Source organism: Somniosus microcephalus, unplaced genomic scaffold (genome assembly GCF_052327205.1).
Source record: "Somniosus microcephalus isolate GS21.2 unplaced genomic scaffold, FLI_Smic_1.0 unresolved_chr2, whole genome shotgun sequence".
NCBI lineage: Eukaryota > Metazoa > Chordata > Chondrichthyes > Squaliformes > Somniosidae > Somniosus > Somniosus microcephalus.
In genome coordinates, this window is record NW_028225180.1 from 10,173,827 (window position 1) to 10,195,662 (window position 21,836).

At 49.9% G+C, this 21,836-nt stretch overlaps 1 protein-coding gene across 1 annotated transcript in view; it reads right to left on the reverse strand.

The window, feature by feature from the left end:
* Nucleotides 1–21,836, reverse strand: part of LOC147092090 (thioredoxin-related transmembrane protein 2-like) — a 36,989-nt gene that overhangs the window by 14,601 nt on the left and 552 nt on the right. The window contains exons 2-5 of the mRNA XM_085976425.1: nucleotides 20,297–20,357; nucleotides 18,765–18,878; nucleotides 9,313–9,389; nucleotides 6,540–6,647 (exon numbers count right to left, since the gene is read on the reverse strand). Coding sequence (XP_085832551.1) covers nucleotides 6,540–6,647; nucleotides 9,313–9,389; nucleotides 18,765–18,878; nucleotides 20,297–20,357 — 360 coding nt within the window. The remainder of the gene's footprint in view (nucleotides 1–6,539; nucleotides 6,648–9,312; nucleotides 9,390–18,764; nucleotides 18,879–20,296; nucleotides 20,358–21,836) is intronic.

Genomic DNA, 21,836 nt, shown 5'->3' on the forward strand with positions numbered 1-21,836 from the left:
CACTGACCAGCGTTCAGTTGCTTTTATGTTTAATAACAAGCAGAGGGGCAAAATAAAAAATGACAAGATTTTGAGGTGGAGAATTGAACTTTCCACCTACAATTACGATACCTTGTGCCGGCCCGGGAAACTCAATGAGCCCCCGGATGCTCTATCGCGTGGCACCTGCGCCAACGCACAGGTTGATAGACTGCGGGCCCTCCACAATGACCTCTGCCACCCGGGGGTCACCAGGTTCTTCCATTTCATCAAGGCCCGCAACCTGCCTTACTCCATTGAGGAGGTCAGGACGATGACCAGGAACTGCCAAGTCTGCGCTGAGTGCAAACCGCACTTTTATAGACCAGACAGGGCCCACCTGATAAAAGCCACTCGCCCCTTCGAGCGCCTGAGCGTTGATTTTAAAGGGCCTCTCCCCTCCTCCGACCGCAATGTGTACTTCCTCAACATTATTGATGAGTACTCCCGTTTCCCGTTCGCCATCCCCTGCCCGGACATGACCAGTGCCACGGTCATTAAATGTCTGAACGACCTCTTCACCCTGTTCGGTTTCCCCAGCTATATCCATAGCGACCGGGGCTCATCGTTTATGAGCGACGAACTCCATCAGTACCTGCTCGCTAGGGGTATTGCCACAAGCAGGACCACCAGTTACAACCCCCGGGGGAACGGACAGGTGGAAAGAGAGAATGCGACAGTTTGGAAGGCCGCCCTGCTAGCCTTAAAGTCTAGGGGCCTTCCGACCTCCCGCTGGCAGGATGTGCTCCCCGATGCGCTCCACTCTATTCGGTCACTGCTCTGCACTGCCACTAACTCCACCCCTCATGAGAAAATGTTTGTCTTCCCAAGGAAGTCCACATCAGGGACATCGCTACCGCCATGGCTGACGTCCCCAGGGCCGGTCCTACTGAGAAGACACGTGAGGACCCATAAAACGGACCCCCTGGTCGAGAGGGTCGACCTCCTCCACGCCAACCCCCAGTATGCTTACATTGCGTACCCGGACGGGCGGGAGGACACAGTCTCCATACGAGACCTCGCACCCTCGGGGGCCCGAAACCAACACCACCGCTACCCACAATGTACCGGCGGCAACAGACCCATACCTAACCCCTGTAGACGGCACGCCGTGGCCCCGTGACCCGCCATTGATCACCAACCAACTCAACACCCAGGAGGACGACACGCCAGTGCTCCGGCCCACGCGGGACTCCGGCGTCAGAAGCTGCACCACCTCAGCCGTCACCACGACGGCATACAAGACCCCCAGAAAGACTTAATTATACGAACTTTTAATACACTTCACCCCGTCGGACTCATTTTTTAAGCAAGGGGTGAATGTGGTAAACCACTGTTGTTCACTCTTGCCCATTGTTGTACCTGTCTGTGCATGCCTCAGCTGGCTCCGCCCCTGGCTCCACCCATATGCCCTGGTATAAAGGCGGCTGCTCTGCAGTTCCCCAGGCATTCAGGACCGGTCGACCACTAGAGGCATGCCTTCGTTCTTTAGCTAATAAAAGCCTGTTTGTTACTCTCTTAACTTCCAGTCTTTCTCAGTAATTGATAGCGCATCAGCTATCCTTTACCATGGTCAGGTAATCAGCCATGTTGTATTGTCTGTTTAGGGCCAAGTAGCAATTGAGTTTGCTTTGGGTTTTTGTTGTTTCTGCCCAATATGACAGATATTTTTCCTTTTGCTTAGCGACGATTGTGTTGGGTCGAATTCTTTGTGTTACGCTGTCACTGTCCTGGGGCTGGTTATTGTTAGTAGTGACTTCACTGAGTCCCAGGACTAGTTGACTGAGGGTATTCTTCTTTATGGTCCTCTCTCGGCATTTCAGGGCTTCGTAATGATAGCATTGGGGGTTGCTCATTTCTAGGTGTTTCCAAAATTTGGTGGCTCTTTTTTGGATAGTGATTATTAATGGATATTGGCCTAGTTCTGCCCTGCATGCATTGTTTACGGTTTTCCTTTGAGTCTGGAGGATACTTTTACAGAATTCTGCATGTAGGATCTCAATTGGGTGTTTGTCCCATTTTGCAAATTCTTGTGTTAGCGGTCCCCACACTTCACTGCCATAGAGTGCAATTGGTTCAATTACTGATTTGAAAATTTTGAGCCAAATGCTAATTGGGATTTCTATTTGGATTGATTTTTTAATGGCATAGAAAGCCCTTCTTGCTTTCTCTTTCAGTTCATTCACAGCCAGTTTGAAATTTCCCGTAGAACTGATTTTTAAGCCCAAGTATGTGTAGTCAGTGGTTTGTTCAATTTTGGTTGTTCCTACTGTGAAATTTATTTTGGGTCCCTGATGTCTGGATCTTTGCTGGAACACAAGGACTTTGGTTTTTTGGGGATTTATTGTCAGGGCCCAAGTCTGGCAGTACGACTCCAGCAGATCCAGGTTCTGCTGCAGACCCTCCTGAGTTGGTGACAGCAGAACCAGGTCGTCTGCATAGAGGAGGAATTTAACCTTGGATTCATATAGGGTGAGGCCGGGTGCTGTAGATTGTTCAAGTAGTTTTGCCAATTCATTTATGTAAATATTAAAGAGTGTCGGTGAGATTGGCGAGCCCTGCGTCACCCCCCGCCCCTGTGGGAAGTATTTTGTTTGTTTGTCTCCAATTTTAACTGCACATTTGTTGTTTGTATACATTGATTTAATTACATCATATGTTTTCCCCCCTACCCCGCTTTCGATAAGTTTCAGGAATAAACCGTCGTGCCAGATGGAATCGAAAGCCTTCTGGAAATCTATAAAGCATGCGTAGACTTTGCTTTTGTTTTGATGAACGTGTTTGTCAATTAGGGTCTGTAGGGTGAAGATATGATCTGATGTTCTATAGTTTGGCAGGAATCCAATTTGGCTTTAACTCAAGACTTTGTGCTCCTCAAGGAAGTTTATAAGTCTTTTGTTTATGATACTACAGAATACCTTCCCCAGGTTACTGTTTACACAGATGCCTCGATAGTTATTTGGGTCGACTTTGTCCCCACTTTTGTATATGAGCGTTATGAGTCCTTTGTTCTAGATATCAGGGAAGTAACCGACACTCAGAACCAAGTTGAAGAGTTTTAGGATAGCCAGTTTCATTTTATCGTCTGTGTGTTTAATCATCTCGCTTAGTATGCCGTCTGCCCCGCAAGCTTTTCCTGGTCGCAGGTCCTTGAGTTTTTCAAAAAGTTCTTTTTCTGTTATTATGGAGTCTAGCGGGTTTTGGTTATCTTTTATGGCAATTTCGAGCTTTTCCAGTTTTTTGCATATTTGGTGTTGCTCTGGCCTTAGTGTGTTTTTCTGGTATAATTTTTCAAAGTGGTTTTCCCATGTGTCTCCATTTTGAATGGCCAATTCGTCATGTTGTTTTTTGTGTAATGTATTCCAGTTGTCCCAGAAACAATTGGAATCAATGGATTCCTCCATGGAGCTGAGTGTATTCTTAATATATTGCTCTTTTTTGGTTCTGAGTGTGTTTCTGTATTGTGTTAGTGTCTGACAATAAGTAAGGCGTAATTCCTCGTTTTCTGGATGTCTGTGTTTTTGGTTTGATATTTTTCTAAGTTTTTTCCTCATGTTATGGCAATCTGGGTCAAACCATTTTTCATAGTTTTTTGTTTTGGGTTTGTTCTTGCGAGCTTTCAAGTTTGACCTTGTTACCAAATTATCAAAAATATTGTTTAGGTTATTCACTGCCCGGTTTACGCCTTCTTTATTGTGAGTGTATATGTTATCCAGAAAGGTGTCCAAGAGAGCTTGAGTTGATTCATTGCTAATTGCTTTCTGGTATTTTTCCATGTCGTTTTTGGCCCATCTGTACGATTTTTTGGTGTTGTATAGTTTACTGGGTTGTGTTTCTGTGTTGTTTGTTTCTGTCTTTTTAAGATACATAGTAATTTGACTGTGATCTGACAGTGTTGTTTGTGGTTTGACTGTGAATGCTCTGAAAGAGGATGGGTCCAAATCCGTAATCATATAGTCTACGGTGCTGCAGCCAAGAGGTGAGCAATAGGTCGATCTTCCTAGGAGGTCTCCTATGAACCTACCATTGACAATGTACAGACCCAGGCTTTGACAGAGCTGCAGGAGCTGTTTCCCGTTGGTATTTGTCTGCTTGTTGCAGTTATGCCTGTATGGAAGGGAAGGGATATCGAAGTGGTTATTCCCGAATATGTAATTGTTTCCCTGATTATTGGTGAAGTCTGGTTCTTCGCCAGTTCTTGAATTGAGGTCACCACAGATCAACACGTTCCCCTGGGCCTGGAATTGGATAATTTCCCCCTCAATGTTGGAGACGGTGTCCTCTTTAAAGTACGGGGATTCCATTGGGGGGATATAGAGTGCGCAAATGAAAACATCTTGGGTGTTAGAGATAATCCCCCTCTCAATTTTGAGCCACATGTGGTTTTCGCCCTTTTTTATAAATTTGATGCAATTCTTAAGCTCTGTTTTAAACCAAATCAGTATGCCTCCGGAGTCTCTGCCTTGGGTTACTCCTGGTAATTTATTGGAGGGGACCACCAGCTCTGTGTACCCTTGGGGACGGCCAGTGTGTCCTTTTCCTTTATACCAAGTTTCCTGTAAAATGATAATATCTAGATCTTTAGTTTCATCTATGAACTCTGGGGTCCTACTCTTCACGTCGAGCACCGAAGAGCGTAGACCTTGGATATTCCAGGTCGAAATAGATAAGGATTTCATGTTAAGTTTGATCTTTTACTATGATATGTTAAAGAATGATATGTGTTTGTCGTGTCTAAATGTGGGAAAAAAAATCATCTCAGTTGTCTATAAATGCTAATACTACTTGGTTACAATTCTTTCTATTAATTAGTCCTTGATTTTTTTCATTTCTGATCCATAAGGCGGAAGTAGATGCTGCTGCACGTCTGCTTATTGTCTCTTAATGGATTGTCTCTGTCTGAGGTATTGCGTACGCCCTGTGCATCTCTCCCTCTGTCTGGCTGGGAGCGGTCCTGTTCCCCTGTGGGACAGGAGTGGTGCAGGTCTGATATTGTTGTTGTGCATGGGGATCCTCTCTGGTCCCGGTTGGTGTGGTGGTGGTCTCTGTCGTAGTCCTGGTATGTACCCCGCTGATCTCTGGTGGTCGGTGGGGTCCTCCTGGATTCTGGGTATGGACCCGGTTAAAAGCGACGTCCTTCAGGGCTTTAGCAAAGATCGATATTCTCTATGGCAGTGTGGTGTGGGGTCCGCTAACACAACAAGAATTTGCAAAATGGGACAAACACCCAACTGAGATCCTACATGCAGAATTCTGTAAAAGTATCCTCCGGACTCAGAGGAAAACCGCAAACAATGCATGCAGGGCAGAACTAGGCCAATATCCACTACTAATTAATATCCAAAAAAGAGCCACCAAATTTTGGAAACACCTAAAAATGAGCAACCCTCACTGCTATCATTACGAAGCCCTGAAATGCCAAGAGAGGATCATAAAGAAGAGTCCCCTCAGTCAACTAGTCCTGGGACTCAGTGAAGTAACTACTAACACTACTAATAATAACCAGCTCCAGGACAGTGACATCGTAGCACAGATAATTCGACCCAACACAATTGTCACTAAACAAAGGAAAAATATCTGACCTATTGGACAGAAACAACAAAAACCCAAAACAAACTCGATTGCTACTTGGCCCTAAACAGACAATACACCATGGCTGAATACCTGACCGCGGTAAAAGATAGCAAATTGAGAAAAACCTTGACTATGTACAGACTTAGTGAGCATAGCCTGGCCATCGAAAAAGGCAGACACAGGCAGACCCGGCTGCCAAGAGAGGACAGGATATGCTCTCACTGCAGTCAGGGAGTGGTGGAGACAGAGATGCACTTCCTCACAGCTTGTGGAAACTATCAGGGCATAAGGGGGAATTTCTACCCAAAATTCATAAAAATATGCCCTGAATTCAAAAATTTGAATGACGACCAAAAACTCCCATACCTATTAGGGGAACAGAGAAATTGCGTAACTTTAGCGGCAAACTATGTTACAGCTTGCCATAAGCAGAGGGACAACCATTAAACCTAAGAAAAGATTATATGCATATTATATGAGTGTATATTTATACACACAGGGATATATCTGTTTATACACTGTATGGATAGATCTGCGTTTATGTGTTCAACCATAAATGTTTCTTCGGTGCTTTGGCAACATAAGATGTACCTGGTCATGCCAATAAAGCAATTTGAATTGAATTGAATTGAATTGAATTGAGAGAGGGTCAGAGCGGAAAACGCCACCGGGCCCAGCTACTGAACGTAGCCTGCTCCCCTCAGACGGACAACATCACCTGCCCTGTCCGCGACTGACCGCTCTCCTCGGGGACCGACCCCTCCCCCCCTCGGGACCGACCCCGCCCTCCCCCTCGGGGGCCGACCGCCCTCCCCCCCTCGGGGACCGACCGCGCACCCCGCAGCGAATGACCCCTGACCCCCCTCAGTGACTGACCCACCTCCCCCTCAGCGACTGACCCGGCACCACTCCGCTAACCCGCCGCCCCCCCGCCAGGCACCCACTCACTTGAGGGAGAGGTCCGCGTAGACGGAAGCGAACGACTGGCACTCCGACGACCAGTTGGCGAAGAATTCGACCAACCAGATCACCCGCTTATCCTTCTGGAGCTCCTCCTGTGAGCGAAGGACACACAGAGTTAGAATGAGCACATCAGGGCAGGAGCAGAGTCTCGTCGACATTCCCTGTACCGACGTTACTCCCCCCCACCCTGCCTCTCCTGGAGGTGCCGACCCCTCACACCCGGTGTGGTACACACACACACACACCAGGAGAGATTATCTTGTCATTATCACAGTGCCGTTTGTGGGAGCTTGCTGTGCATGAATTAGCAGCTGCGTTTCCTACATTACGACAGTGACTACACTTCCAAAGTACTTCATTGGCTGTGAAGCGCTTTGGGACGTTGAGGTCATGAACTGCGCTGATGAAATGCAAATTCCTTTACTGCCTGATCAGAGTTGCTTGATTGGCCCCCCATCCCCCACCTTAAACACTCACCCCATCGACCACATTAAACACTCACCCCATCCACCACATTAAACATTCACCCCATCCACCACATTAAACACTCACCCCGTCCACCACATTAAACATTCACCCCGTCCACATTAAACATTCACCCCGTCCACCACCTTAAACATTCACCCCGTCCACCACCTTAAACATTCACCCCGTCCACCACCTGAAACATTCACCCTGTCCACCACATTAAACACTCACTCCCTCCACCACCGGCGTACCGTGGCTGCAGTGTGCGCCATCTACAAGATGCACTGCAGCAACTCGCCAAGGCTTCTTCGGCAGCACCTCCCAAACCCGCGACCTCTTCCACCTAGAAGGACAAGGGCAGCAGGCGCATGGGAACACCACCATCTCCAAGTTCCCCTCCAAGTCACACACCATCCTGACTTGGAAATATATCGGCTGTTCCTTCATCGTCGCTGGGTCAAAATCCTGGAACTCCCTCCCTAATAGCACTGTGGGAGCACCTTCACCACACGGACTGCAGCGGTTCAAGGCGGCGGCTCACCACCACCTTCTCAAGGGGCAATTAGGGATGGGCAATAAATGCTGGCCTTGCCAGCGACACCCACATCCCATGAATGAATGAATTAAAAAAAAGGAGTTTCATGCTTTTTTTCTCTCACACTCCCTTTCAACCTTCCTTGCGCGGGTCACATCCGATACAACGAATGCAGGCATCACCGTCATTTAAGATCAGGTCCTCGGCCCAAGAGCCCTCCCCCCACACACAAATTCCAGCAGAAGTAACTGGACAGTGATAGTGACAGAGTTCATCCAGCAGTCCTGCTGCCCCCGTGTCCAAACTCGCACCAAGTCCCGTTCACCGATCACCCGTGCTCGCTGAACTACATTGGCTCCCGCTCCAGCAACGCCTCGATTTTAAAATTCTCCGTCCTTGCTTTCAAATCCCTCCATGGCCCTCACCCCCTCCCAATCTCTGTAACCTCCTCCAGCCCCCACAACCCTCCCAATCTCTGTAACCTCCTCCAGCCCCTACAACCCTCCCAATCTCTGTAACCTCCTCCAGCACCTACAACCCTTTCTATCTCTGTAACCTCCTCCAGCCCCTACAACCCTCCCTATCTCTGTAACCTCCTCCAGCCCTACAACCCTCCCTATCTCTGTAACCTCCTCCAGCCCTACAACCCTCCCTATCTCTGTAACCCCCTCCAGCCCCTACAATCCTCCCTATCTCTGTAAGCTCCTCCAGCCAAACAACCCTCCCTATCTCTGTAACCTCCTCCAGCCCTACAACCCTCCCTATCTCTGGAACCTCCTCCAGCCCCTACATCCCTCCCTATCTCTGTAACCTCCTCCAGCCCCGACAACCCTCCCTATCTCTGTAACCTCCTCTAGCCCAACAACCCTCCCTATCACTGTAACCTCCTCCAGCCCTACAACCCTCCCTATCTCTGTAACCTCCTCCAGCCCTACAACCCTCCCTATCTCTGTAATCTCCTCCAGCCCTACAACCCTCCCTATCACTGTAACCTCCTCCAGCCCTACAACCCTCCCTATCTCTGTAACCTCCTCCAGCCCCTACAACCCTCCCTATCTCTGTAACCTCCTCCAGCCCTACAACCCTCCCTATCTCTGTAACCTCCTCCAGCCCTACAACCCTCCCTATCTCTGTAACCTCCTCCAGCCCCTACAACCCTCCCTATCTCTGTAAACTCCTCCAGCCCCACAACCCTCCCCATCTCTAACCTCCTCCAGCCCCTACAACCCTCCCTATCTCTGTAACCTCCTCCAGCCCCTACAACCCTCCCTAGATCTGTAAACTCTTCCAGCCATACAGTCCTCTGGTATCTCTGCGCTACTCTAATTCTGGCCCCTTGCGCATCCCCCGATTTCCTTCGCTCCACCATTGGCAGCCGTGCCTTCAGCCGCCTGGGCCCTAAGCTCTGGAATTGCCTTCCTAAACCTCTCCACCTCTCCTCAAAAAAACCGAGGCATTACCGGACCAGGAGCCAATGTAGGTCAGTGAGCACGGCGGCGGCGGTGGGGGGTGGTGACAAGTGAACACGAGTTAGGATACGGGGCTAGCAGGAGTTTTGGATGAGCTCAGGTTTACGGAGGGCCAGGAAGCTGGGGAGGCCGGCCAGGAGAGCGCCGGAGCCGTCGAGTCTGGAGGTGACAAAGGGCAAATTAGACGAGGGCTGTCAGCAGCAGACGGGCTGAGGCAGGTGCGGAGACAGGCAACGTTACGGCGGTGCCGGCAGAGGGGAGGCGCGAGCGTGCAAGCTGACTTACGTCGATGGTTTTGTCGCTGAAGTACGTGATGTATTCGGGGCCCATGTAGAGAGGAGGCTTGCAGGTCATCAGGAAGGCTGCAGAGACAAGAGAGAGACAGAGAGGGAGAGGCAGTAGTATACCGAGATCGCGGAGTGCCACGTGCGAGCTATTCCCCCGCCCCTCCCCTGGTTCCTCTCCTAAAAGCGCTGGGTCTTGCTGGAGGGGGGAAAAAAAAAAATCGTCTGACACGGGCGCCCTTACCCGAGAGGCTGGTGCGCGAGCCCAGGCAGTGAGGGACAGCAGGATATTCCAACCAGGGGCATCACACCCAGTGTAATACGGCCTTTTCCAACTCGGGTCACTGGGCAGTGATCAGGAGCAGGAACCCTGGCTGATTTCCCCTCTCTCTAATCCAGGGGTCACTGGACAGTAATCAGAAGCAGGAACCCTGGCTGATTTCCCCTCTCTCTAACCCAGGGGTCACTGGACAGTGATCAGGAGCAGGAACCATGGCTGATTTCCCCTCTCTCTAACCCAGGGGTCACTGGGCAGTGATCAGGAGCAGGAACCCTGGCTGATTTCCTCTCTCTCTAACCCAGGGGTCACTGGACAGTGATCAGGAGCAGGGACCCTGGCTGATTTCCCCTCTCTCTAACCCAGGGGTCACTGGGCAGTGATCAGGAGCAGGAACCCTGGCTGATTTCCTCTCTCTCTCTCTAACCCAGGGGTCACTGGGCAGTGATCAGGAGCAGGGACCCTGGCTGATTTCCTCTCTCTCTAACCTAGGGGTCACTGGACAGTGATCAGGAGCAGGAACCCTGGCTGATTTCCCCTCTCTCTAACCCAGGGGTTACTGGGCATTGATCAGGAGCAGGAACCCTGGCTGATTTCCTCTCTCTCTCTAACCCAGGGGTCGTCGGGCAGTAGGGTTGTAAATGGGTGGAAAGTTTCCGGTAAATTTCCGGAAATTTTCCACGGGAAGTTTAGCTTGGGAATTTTGCCCAAAAAAGCACATGCTAGCATAATATTGTTTTTTTTGTATTTCTTTCTTTTTTTCCCCCACAGGTCCTCTCTTAAAATTATTAACAGAGATGGAATCTTAATTATTAAGGAATTTCTTAATCAATATATGTTTATCTTCTTACTTGGCTTGTTTTAATAATTACAAGTTTTGTGTGTGACTGTGAACAAATGTGTCCTGATTGGTTGGATGAGTGGATGAGCGATTAGCTCCCTCTATTTGTAATATTTGCATATCGAATTGTGATTGGCCTGCAGGCATCTGTAAGACTGCTATAGTTTTTTTAAGATCCAGGTTAGGGGTCCTGAGGGAAGTCATTTTGTTTTCTGCTGATGTTGTGATGATGCAGTAAGTAAATCAGACTTTATCCCAAATAAACCAGTTACTTGTTGAACTCTGTTGTCCTTCAATTTAAAATATACAAAATAATACACTATTGGTGATGTAGCGTCGTGTGTGTACAGGTCATGCTTCCATCACATGGAGCATCAGCAAAAATGTACTCACCCTGTTGCAATCGTGCTGATCGACCGCAGTTCGACACAGAGATGAATGCCCTTTATTTCTCTGCATAGAACAATGCCACGTTTACCGTCGGATGTGTGGAAGCATTTTACCCCAGGCATTAAAGATGGAAAGACTGTGTACATGTGCAAACACTGTAGAAAGCCATATGTAAAGAATGCCACAAAGATGCAGCAGCATTTATCCAAATGCAACAACTTCACTCAAAGCTCACAGCAGTCAGCCCAGAGTTCCTCTGCTTCCATTCAAGAAGATGATGGTTCTCATTCAGCATCAGGCTCCTTATCATCAGCAACTCCTGGCCCACTTGGAAGGTTCTTTGATACAATGGATAACCATAGCCAGAAGAATGCAGATGAGTGCCTTGCTCGAGCTGTATATGCAACAGGCTCACCCCTCATGCTCACAGCCAATGTGTACTAGAAGAGATTTTTCAATGTTATTCACCTTGCATACTGTCCTCCCACCAGACATGCTTTGTCTACTTATTTGCTGGAGGCTGAGTATAACAGAGTCCAAGGAAAGCTCAAAGAAACGATAGCGATGGCAGACTGTGTTGCAGTTATCTCAGATGGGTGGTCAAATGTACGAAGGGAGGGCATCATAAACTACATCGTCTCCACTCCTCTCCCAGTGTTCTTCAAGAGCACAGACACGAAGGACAACAGACACACAGGCACATACATTGCTGATGAGCTGAAAGCGGTCATCAACGATCTTGGATCACAAAAGGTCTTTGCAGTAGTTACTGACAATGCTGCGAATATGAAGGCTGCTTGGGCTCAAGTGGAGGAGGCCTACCCTCATATTACGTCTATTGGGTGCGCAGCTCATGGGCTTAACCTGCTCCTCAAGGACATCATGGGTTTGAGAACCATGGAAGCACTGTACAAGAGAGCCAAGCAAGTTGTTAAGTGTGTCAGGGGAAAACAGGTAGTTGCAGCAACCTACAACTCCAAGCAAATGACAAAGAACAAGAACACCACACTGAAGCTGCCCAACAACACTAGATGGGGTGGTGGTGTCATAATGTACAACAGCCTTCTGGAGGGTAAGGAGTCGCTGCAAGAAATGGCAATATCCCAGTCTGGGGATATGGAAACCACCATCAAGAAAATACTGCTGGATGATGTGTTTTGGGAGAGAGTGGTTAGCAGCCTTAAACTACTCTCACCAGTAGCATCTGCAATTGCTCAGATTGAAGGAGATGACGCTGTCTTGTCAGATGTTCTCAGGCTTTTTACTGATTTAAAAGAACAAATCAGCATTGCCCTACCCACATCCCTGCTGCTCAAAGCAGAGGAGAAGACAATTGTTCAATTCATACAGACGCGTCAAGAATTTTGTGTCAAGCTGATTCATGCTGCAGCATACGTGCTGGACCCAAAGCATGTTGGGAGACCAATACTTTCTGGAGAACAGATCAACAGCGCTTACAGTGTGATTTCTACCCTCTCACACCATCTCAACCTGGATGTGGGCAAAGTTCTGGGAAGTCTGGCAAAGTTCTCTACCAAGCAAGGTCTTTGGAATGGGGATGGGATATGGGAATCATGCAAGCATATCAGTGCACATACCTGGTGGAAGGGACTTTGTGCATCGGAGGCCCTGTCACCTATTGCATCGGTGATACTCCAAATCCCACCTTCATCAGCGGCCTCTGAACGAAACTGGTCACTTTTTGGGAATACGCATACAAAGGTGCGCAACAGGCTGACTAACGAGAGTGGAGAAACTGGTGGCTATCCGGGCGAACCTACAACTTATTGAGCCAGATACAGAAGTGTCCACCATACAGCTAGACACTGACACAGAGGAGGAAATGGACACGTCAGAGCCAGAGTCAGAGAATCAGGAGGAGCAATGAGGAGTAGAAGACTCAAAGGGACAAAATAAGGACAAATTACAGACTAAATAAGCTGACACTCTTTTTATTTTATTTTAGATGGGTCTTTTTTGTGGGGGTTCAATAAAGTTCAAAATTATAACCTAAATAAAGTTTTGAAAGCCTGTTTTTATTTGTATGGAACAGTATGTCTATTTTGACGACAAAGATAATATAAGGGTCAGAGACAAAAACCATCAGTGTGCAAAAAAACTCAAACTTCCCATAAATTCCCGAAAATTCCCATGGAAAGTTTCCTCTTTTAAAAATTCCCAGAATTTTGCAACCCTACTGGGCAGTGATCAGGAGCAGGGACCCTGGCTGATTTCCCCTCTCTCTAACCCAGGGGGTCACTGGACAGTGATCAGGAGCAGGGACCCTGGCTGATCGCCCCTCTCTCTAACCCAGGGGTCACTGGACTGAGATCAGGTGCAGGAACCCTGGCTGATTTCCCCTCTCTCTAACCCAGGGGTCACTGGACTGAGATCAGGAGCAGGAACCCTGGCTGATTTCCCCTCTCTCTAACCCAGGGGTCACTGGACAGTGATCAGGAGCAGGAACCCTGGCTGATTTCCTCTCTCTCTAATCCAGGGGTCACTGGGCAGTGATCAGGAGCAGGAACCCTGGCTGATTTCCCCTCTCGCTAACCCAGGGGTCGCTGGGCAGTGATCAGGAGCAGGAACCCTGGCTGATTTCCTCTCTCTCTAATCCAGGGGTCACTGGACAGTGATCAGGAGCAGGAACCCTGGCTGATTTCCCCTCTCTCTAACCCAGGGGTCACTGGACAGCGATCAGGAGCCCTGGCTGATTTCCTCTCTCTCTCTAACCCAGGGGTCACTGGACAGTGATCAGGAGCAGGGACCCTGGCTGATTTACCCTCTCTCTAACCTAGGGGTCACTGGACAGTGATCGGGAGCAGGAACCCTGGCTGATTTCCTCTCTCTCTAACCCAGGTGTCACTGGACAGTGATCAGGAGCAAGGACCCTGGCTGATTTACCCTCTCTCTAACCTAGGGGTCACTGGACAGTGATCAGGAGCAGGAACTCTGGCTGATTTCCCCTCTCTCTAACCCAGGGGTCACTGGGCAGTGATCAGGAGCAGGAACCCTGGCTGATTTCCCCTCTCTCTAACCCAGGGGTCACTGGGCATTGATCAGGAGCAGGAACCCTGGCTGATTTTCCCTCTCTCTAATCCAGGGGTCACTGGGCAGTGATCAGGAGCAGGAACCCTGGCTGATTTCCCCTCTCTCTAACCCAGGTGTCACTGGACTGAGATCAGGAGCAGGAACCCTGGCTGATTTCCCCTCTCTCTAACCCAGGACTCACTGGGCAGTGATCAGGAGCTGGAACCCTGGCTGATTTCCCCTCTCTCTAACCCAGGGGTCACTGGACAGTAATAAGGAGCAGGAACGCTGGCTGATTACCTCTCTCTCTAACCCAGGTGTCACTGGACTGAGATCAGGAGCAGGAACCCTGGCTGATTTCCCCTCTCTCTAATCCAGGGGTCACTGGACAGTGATCAGGAGCAGGAACCTTGGCTGATTTCCTCTCTCTCTCTAACCCAGGGGTCGTTGGGCAGTAGGGTTGCAAATGGGTGGAAAGTTTCCGGTAAATTTCCGGAAATTTTCCACGGGAAGTTTAGCTTGGGAATTTTGCCCAAAAAAGCACATGCTAGCATAATATTGTTTTTTTTGTATTTCTTTCTTTTTTTCCCCCACAGGTCCTCTCTTAAAATTAACAGAGATGGAATCTTAATTATTAAGGAATTTCTTAATCAATATATGTTTATCTTCTTACTTGGCTTGTTTTAATAATTACAAGTTTTCTGTGTGGCTGTGAACAAACGTGTCCTGATTGGTTGGATGAGTGGATGAGCGATTAGCTCCCTCTATTTGTAATATTTGCATATCGAATTGTGATTGGCCTGCAGGCATCTGTAAGACTGCTATAGTTTTTTTAAGATCCAGGTTAGGGGTCATTTTGTTTTCTGCTGATGTTGTGATGATGCAGTAAGTAAATCAGACTTTATCCCAAATAAACCAGTTACTTGTTGAACTCTGTTGTCCTTCAATTTAAAATATACAAAATAATACACTATTGGTGATGTAGCATCGTGTGTGTACAGGTCATGCTTCCATCACATGGAGCATCAGCAAAAATGTACTCACCCTGTTGCAATCGTGCTGATCGACCGCAGTTCGACACAGAGATGAATGCCCTTTATTTCTCTGCATAGAACAATGCCACGTTTACCGTCGGATGTGTGGAAGCATTTTACCCCAGGCATTAAAGATGGAAAGACTGTGTACATGTGCAAACACTGTAGAAAGCCATATGTAAAGAATGCCACAAAGATGCAGCAGCATTTATCCAAATGCAACAGCTTCACTCAAAGCTCACAGCAGTCAGCCCAGAGTTCCTCTGCTTCCATTCAAGAAGATGATGGTTCTCATTCAGCATCAGGCTCCTTATCATCAGCAACTCCTGGCCCACTTGGAAGGTTCTTTGATACAATGGATAACCATAGCCAGAAGAATGCAGATGAGTGCCTTGCTCGAGCTGTATATGGAACAGGCTCACCCCTCATGCTCACAGCCAATGTGTACTGGAAGAGATTTTTCAATGTTATTCGCCCTGCATACTGTCCTCCCACCAGACATGCTTTGTCTACTTATTTGCTGGAGGCTGAGTATAACAGAGTCCAAGGAAAGCTCAAAGACACGATAGCGATGGCAGACTGTGTTGCAGTTATCTCAGATGGGTGGTCAAATGTACAAGGGGAGGGCATCATAAACTACATTGTCTCCACTCCTCTCCCAGTGTTCTTCAAGAGCACAGACACGAAGGACAACAGACACACAGGCACATACATTGCTGATGAGCTGAAAGCGGTCATCAACGATCTTGGATCACAAAAGGTCTTTGCGAATATGAAGGCTGCTTGGGCTCAAGTGGAGGAGGCCTACCCTCATATTACGTCTATTGGGTGCGCAGCTCATGGGCTTAACCTGCTCCTAAACGACATCATGGGTTTGAGAACCATGGAAGCACTGTACAAGAGAGCCAAGCAAGTTGTTAAGTATGTCAGGGGAAAACAGGTAGTTGCAGCAACCTACAACTCCAAGCAAACGACAAAGAACAAGAACACCACACTGAAGCTGCCCAACAACACTAGATGGGGTGGTGTTGTCATAATGTACAACAGCCTTCTGGAGGGTAAGGAGTCGCTGCAAGAAATGGCAATATCCCAGTCTGGGGATATGGAAACCACCATCAAGAAAATACTGCTGGATGATGTGTTTTGGGAGAGAGTGGTTAGCAGCCTTAAACTACTCTCACCAGTAGCATCTGCAATTGCTCAGATTGAAGGAGATGACGCTGTCTTGTCAGATGTTCTCAGGCTTTTTACTGATTTAAAAGAACAAATCAGCATTGCCCTACCCACATCCCTGCTGCTCAAAGCAGAGGAGAAGGCAATTGTTCAGTTCATACAGACGCGTCAAGAATTTTGTGTCAAGCCGATTCATGCTGCAGCATACATGCTGGACCCAAAGCATGTTGGGAGACCAATACTTTCTGGAGAACAGATCAACAGCGCTTACAGTGTGATTTCTACCCTCTCACACCATCTCAATCTGGATGTGGGCAAAGTTCTGGGAAGTCTGGCAAAGTTCTCTACCAAGCAAGGTCTTTGGAATGGGGATGGGATATGGGAATCATGCAAGCATATCAGTGCACATACCTGGTGGAAGGGACTTTGTGCATCCGAGGCCCTGTCACCTATTGCATCGGTGATACTCCAAATCCCACCTTCATCAGCGGCCTCTGAACGAAACTGGTCACTTTTTGGGAATACGCATACAAAGGTGCGCAACAGGCTGACTAACAAGAGAGTGGAGAAACTGGTGGCTATCCGGGCGAACCTACAACTTATTGAGCCAGATACAGAAGTGTCCACCACACAGCTAGACACTGACACAGAGGAGGAAATGGACACGTCAGAGCCAGAGTCAGAGAATCAGGAGGAGCAATGAGGAGTAGAAGACTCAAAGGGACAAAATAAGGACAAATTACAGGCTAAATAAGCTGACGCTCTTTTTATTTTATTTTAGATGGGTCTTTTTTGTGGGGGTTCAATAAAGTTCAAAATTATAACCTAAATAAAGTTTTGAAAGCCTGTTTTTATTTGTATGGAACAGTATGTCTATTTTGACGACAAAGATAATATAAGGGTCAGAGACAAAAACCATCAGTGTGCAAAAAAACTCAAACTTCCCATAAATTCCCGAAAATTCCCATGGAAAGTTTCCTCTTTTAAAAATTCCCAGAATTTTGCAACCCTACTGGGCAGTGATCAGGAGCAGGGACCCTGGCTGATTTCCCCTCTCTCTAACCCAGGGGTCACTGGACAGTGATCAGGAGCAGGGACCCTGGCTGATTTCCCCTCTCTCTAACCCAGGGGTCACTGGACAGTGATCAGGAGCAGGGACCCTGGCTGATTTCCCCTCTCTCTAACCCAGGACTCACTGGGCAGTGATCAGGAGCTGGAACCCTGGCTGATTTCCCCTCTCTCTAACCCAGGGGTCACTGGACAGTGATCAAGAGCAGGAACCCTGGCTGATTTCCTCTCTCTCTAACCCAGGGCTCACTGGACAGTGATCAGGAGCAGGGACCCTGGCTGATTTCCCCTCTCTCTAACCCAGGGGTCACTGGACAGTGATCAGGAGCAGGAACCCTGGCTGATTTCCCGTCTCTCTAATCCAGGGGTCACTGGACAGTGATCAGGAGCAGGGACCCTGGCTGATTTCCCCTCTCTCTAACCCAGGGGTCACTGGATAGTGATCAGGAGCAGGAACCCTGGCTGATTTCACCTCTCTCTAACCCAGGGGTCACTGGATAGTGATCAGGAGCTGGAACCCTGGCTGATTTCCCCTCTCTCTAACCCAGGGGTCACTGGATAGTGATCAGGAGCTGGAACCCTGGCTGATTTCACCTCTCTCTAACCCAGGGGTCACTGGATAGTGATCAGGAGCTGGAACCCTGGCTGATTTCCCCTCTCTCTAACCCAGGGGTCACTGGACAGTGATCAAGAGCAGGAACCCTGGCTGATTTCCTCTCTCTCTAACCCAGGGGTCACTGGACAGTGATCAGGAGCAGGAACCCTGGCTGATTTCCCCTCTCTCTAATCCAGGGGTCACTGGACAGTGATCAGGAGCAGGAACCCTGGCTGATTTCCCCTCTCTCTAATCCAGGGGTCACTGGACAGTGATCAGGAGCAGGAACCCTGGCTGCTTTCCCATCTCTCTAACCCAGGGGTCACTGGACAGTGATCAGGAGGAGGGTCCCTGGCTGATTTCCCCTCTCTCTAACCCAGGGCTCACTGGACAGTGATCAGGAGCAGGGACCCTGGCTGATTTCCCCTCTCTCTAACCCAGGGGTCACTGGGCATTGATCAGCAGCTGGAACCCTGGCTGATTTCCCCTCTCTCTAACCCAGGGGTCACTGGGCATTGATCAGGAGCAGGAACCCTGGCTGATTTCCCCTCTCTCTAACCCAGGGGTCACTGGACAGTGATCGGGAGCAGGAACCCTGGCTGATTTCCTCTCTCTCTAATCCAGGGGTCACTGGACAGTGATCGGGAGCAGGAACACTGGCTGATTTCCTCTCGCTCTCCAACCCAGGGGTCACTGGACAGTGATCGGGAGCAGGAACACTGGCTGATTTCCTCTCTCTCTCTAGCCCAGGGGTCACTGGACAGTGATCAGGAGCAGGGACCCTGGCTGATTTCCCCTCTCTCTTGACACCGCCAGGGAGCGACCAGGCCCACCCACTCCCTCACAGAGTCCAAACATGTGACATGGCCGCCCCGCCCCCACCCCCCTTGACGCTGTGGTGTCAAACGGCTCCAAGTAAAAGGCAACCCCTCCTCTTCCCAACAGCCCTTGGTGAAATGGGGTAACCAGCTGCCCCTCATCCCCCCGCCGCCCAAGTCAACCCAGAATGGATAGGAGCGCAGACATGGAGTGGAGCGTTACCAACCTACGCACAGGGTGAGGTAGAGGAGCCCCATGCGGATATCCAGCCGGAAGAACAGGATGAGGTTGGCCACCTTGCTGAACATGAAGATGTTTCCCACATGCTGCTCCACCGTGACTGAGTCAATCGAAAGTGGGAGGGAGATAGAGAGAGAGAGAGAAACATTAGCAACAGCCAGCTCCATTGTAGACAACAAAACCCTTTCCTATAGTGGACTGAGGGAGTGCCGCACTGTCAGTGGGGTCAGTACAGAGGGAGCGCTGCACTGTCGGAGGGGCAGCACTGAGGGAGCGATGCACTGTCGGAGGGGCAGTACTGAGGGAGCACCGCACTGTCAGTGGGGTCAGTACTGAGGGAGCGCTGCACTGTCGGAGGGGCAGTACTGAGGGAGCGCTGCACTGTCGGAGGGGCAGTACTGAGGGAGCGCTGCACTGTCGGAGGGGCAGTACTGAGGGAGCGCTGCACTGTCGGAGGGGCAGTACTGAGGGAGCGCTGCACTGTCGGAGGGGCAGTACTGAGGGAGCGCTGCACTGTCGGAGGGGCAGTACTGAGGGAGTGCTGCACTGTCGGAGGGGCAGTACTGAGGGAGCACGGCACTGTCGGAGGGGCAGTACTGAGGGAGCACGGCACTGTCGGAGGGGCAGTACTGAGGGAGCGCTGCACTGTCGGAGGGGCAGAACTGAGGGAGCGCTGCACTGTCGGAGGGGCAGTACTGAGGGAGCGCTGCACTGTCGGAGGGGCAGTACTGAGGGAGCGCTGCACTGTCAGAGGGGCAGTACTGAGGGAGCGCTGCACTGTCAGAGGAACAGTACTGAGAGAGCTCTGCACTGTCAGAGGGGCAGTACTGAGGGAGCGCTGCACTGTCGGAGGAACAGTACTGAGAGAGCACTGCACTGTCAGAGGGGCAGTACTGAGGGAGCGCTGCACTGTCGGAGGGGCAGAACTGAGGGAGCGCAGCACTGTCGGAGGGGCAGTACTGAGGGGGGGCAGTACTGAGGGAGCGCAGCACTGTCGGAGGGGCAGTACTGAGGGGGGGGCAGTACTGAGGGACCGCAGCACTGTCGGCGGGGCAGTACTGAGGGAGCGCCGCACTGTCGGAGGGGCAGTACTGAGGGGGGGCAGTACTGAGGGAGTGCAGCACTGAGGGAGTGCAGCACTGTCGGAGGGGCAGTACTGAGGGGGGGCAGTACTGAGGGGGGGCAGCACTGTCGGAGGGGCAGTACTGAGGGGGGCAGTACTGTCGGAGGGGCAGTACTGAGGGAGCGCTGAAAAGCACAGGGAGTTTTATCCCTCAAATCAACATCACTAAAAAAGAACAGATGATCAGGTCATTATCTCATTGCTGTTCATGGGAGCTTGCTGTGTGCAAATTGGCTGCCGCGTTGCCTACATTCCAACAGTGACTACTCTTCAAAAGGTACTTCATTGACTGTGAAGCGCTTTGGGACGCTCCGCGGCCGTGAAAGGCGCTATAGAAATGCAAGTCGTTCTTTACCCCCTCACCCCACTGCCAGCCCCAAAGTGCCAATACTCACTGGATCTCCTGTTCTTCATCATAACGATTGCACTGAGGAACATCAGGATTTCCACCTCCCTCTGTGTGATATTTGAAGAAAGAAAAATTGTGTCAGCGGCTGAATAAAAAAACAGCAGGGCACGATAAACGAAAGCACGGCACATGGACAGAAAGAGCTGGGTACTACGGGGGGGCCGAGAGCGACTAACTGAAGGAGAGAGAACGTGATAGGCGACGTTAGGGTAATCGTGTCGTAGGGGATCTGCACGCCCGTAAACACGGACCAGCACACACTCCCCTCACCCAGGACCACTCCCCCCCCCCACGCCCTGTCTCACATTCCCCAAGATGGCCCCTGCGTGCCCACGCGATCCCTTTACCTCACACTGTCCCGCCTCACCCCCCTCCATATTCCCAAACACTTAAAACTCCGCCCCCCCAAGCCCTTGCACACCCCTCTGCCCTATACACCCGGGGACAACGTTTCCGTTAAGCTTGAGGTCTTACGCGAAAATTTAAAGGGCCAGTTAAAGGGCCCGTGCACCGCAAGAGAGGGGGAACGGGGCCCAGGGAGCCCCTTGCCCTCTTTATACCCCTCTCCCGAACATACCCAATTCACCTCCTTCGAACATCAAGAAATATAAGAAATAGGAGCAGGAGTGGGCCATACGGCCCCTCGAGCCTGCTCCGCCATTCAATAAGATCACGGCTGATCTTTCACCTCAGCTCCACTTCCCCGCCCGATCCCCATATCCATCAATTCCCCTATAGTCCAAATAACTATCGATCTCAGCCTTAAATATACTCAACGACTGAATATCCACAGCCCTCTGAGGCAGAGAATTCCAAAGATTCACCGCCCTCGGTGAAGAAATTCCTGCTCATCTCAGTCCTAAATGGCCGACCCCTTATCCCGAGACTGTGCCCCCTAGTTCTAGACACTCCAGCCAGGGGGAAACAACCTCTCAGCATCTACCCTGTCAATCCCCCTTCAGAATCTTATAGGTTTCAATGAGATCATCTCTCATTCTTCTAAACTCCAGAGAGTATCGGCTCAATCTCTTCTCATAGGGCAGCCCTCTCATCCCAGGAATCAATCTAGTGAACCTTCGTTGCACCGCCTCCAAGGCAAGTATGTCCTTCCTTAGGATACCCCCTCACCGCCTATATACAGATACCCCCTTTATACCCCCATATAATATTCCCAGATACCCCCTTTATACCCCAATATACTGATGTCCCCTTTATACCCCAATATTCCCAGATACCCCCTTTATGCCCCCAATATTCCGATAAACCCTACACCCCCATATACCCCTTTATACCCCAATATACCGATACCCCCTTTACACCCCCAGATACCTCCTTTATACCAGATACCCCCTTTACACCCCCAGATACCCCCTTTACACCCCCAGATACCCCCTTTACACCCCCAGATACCCCCTTTACACCCCCAGATACCCCCTTTACACCCCCAGATACCTTTACACCTCAATATCCCCAGATACCCCCTTTACACCCCAGATACCCCCTTTACACCCCAATATCCCGATACC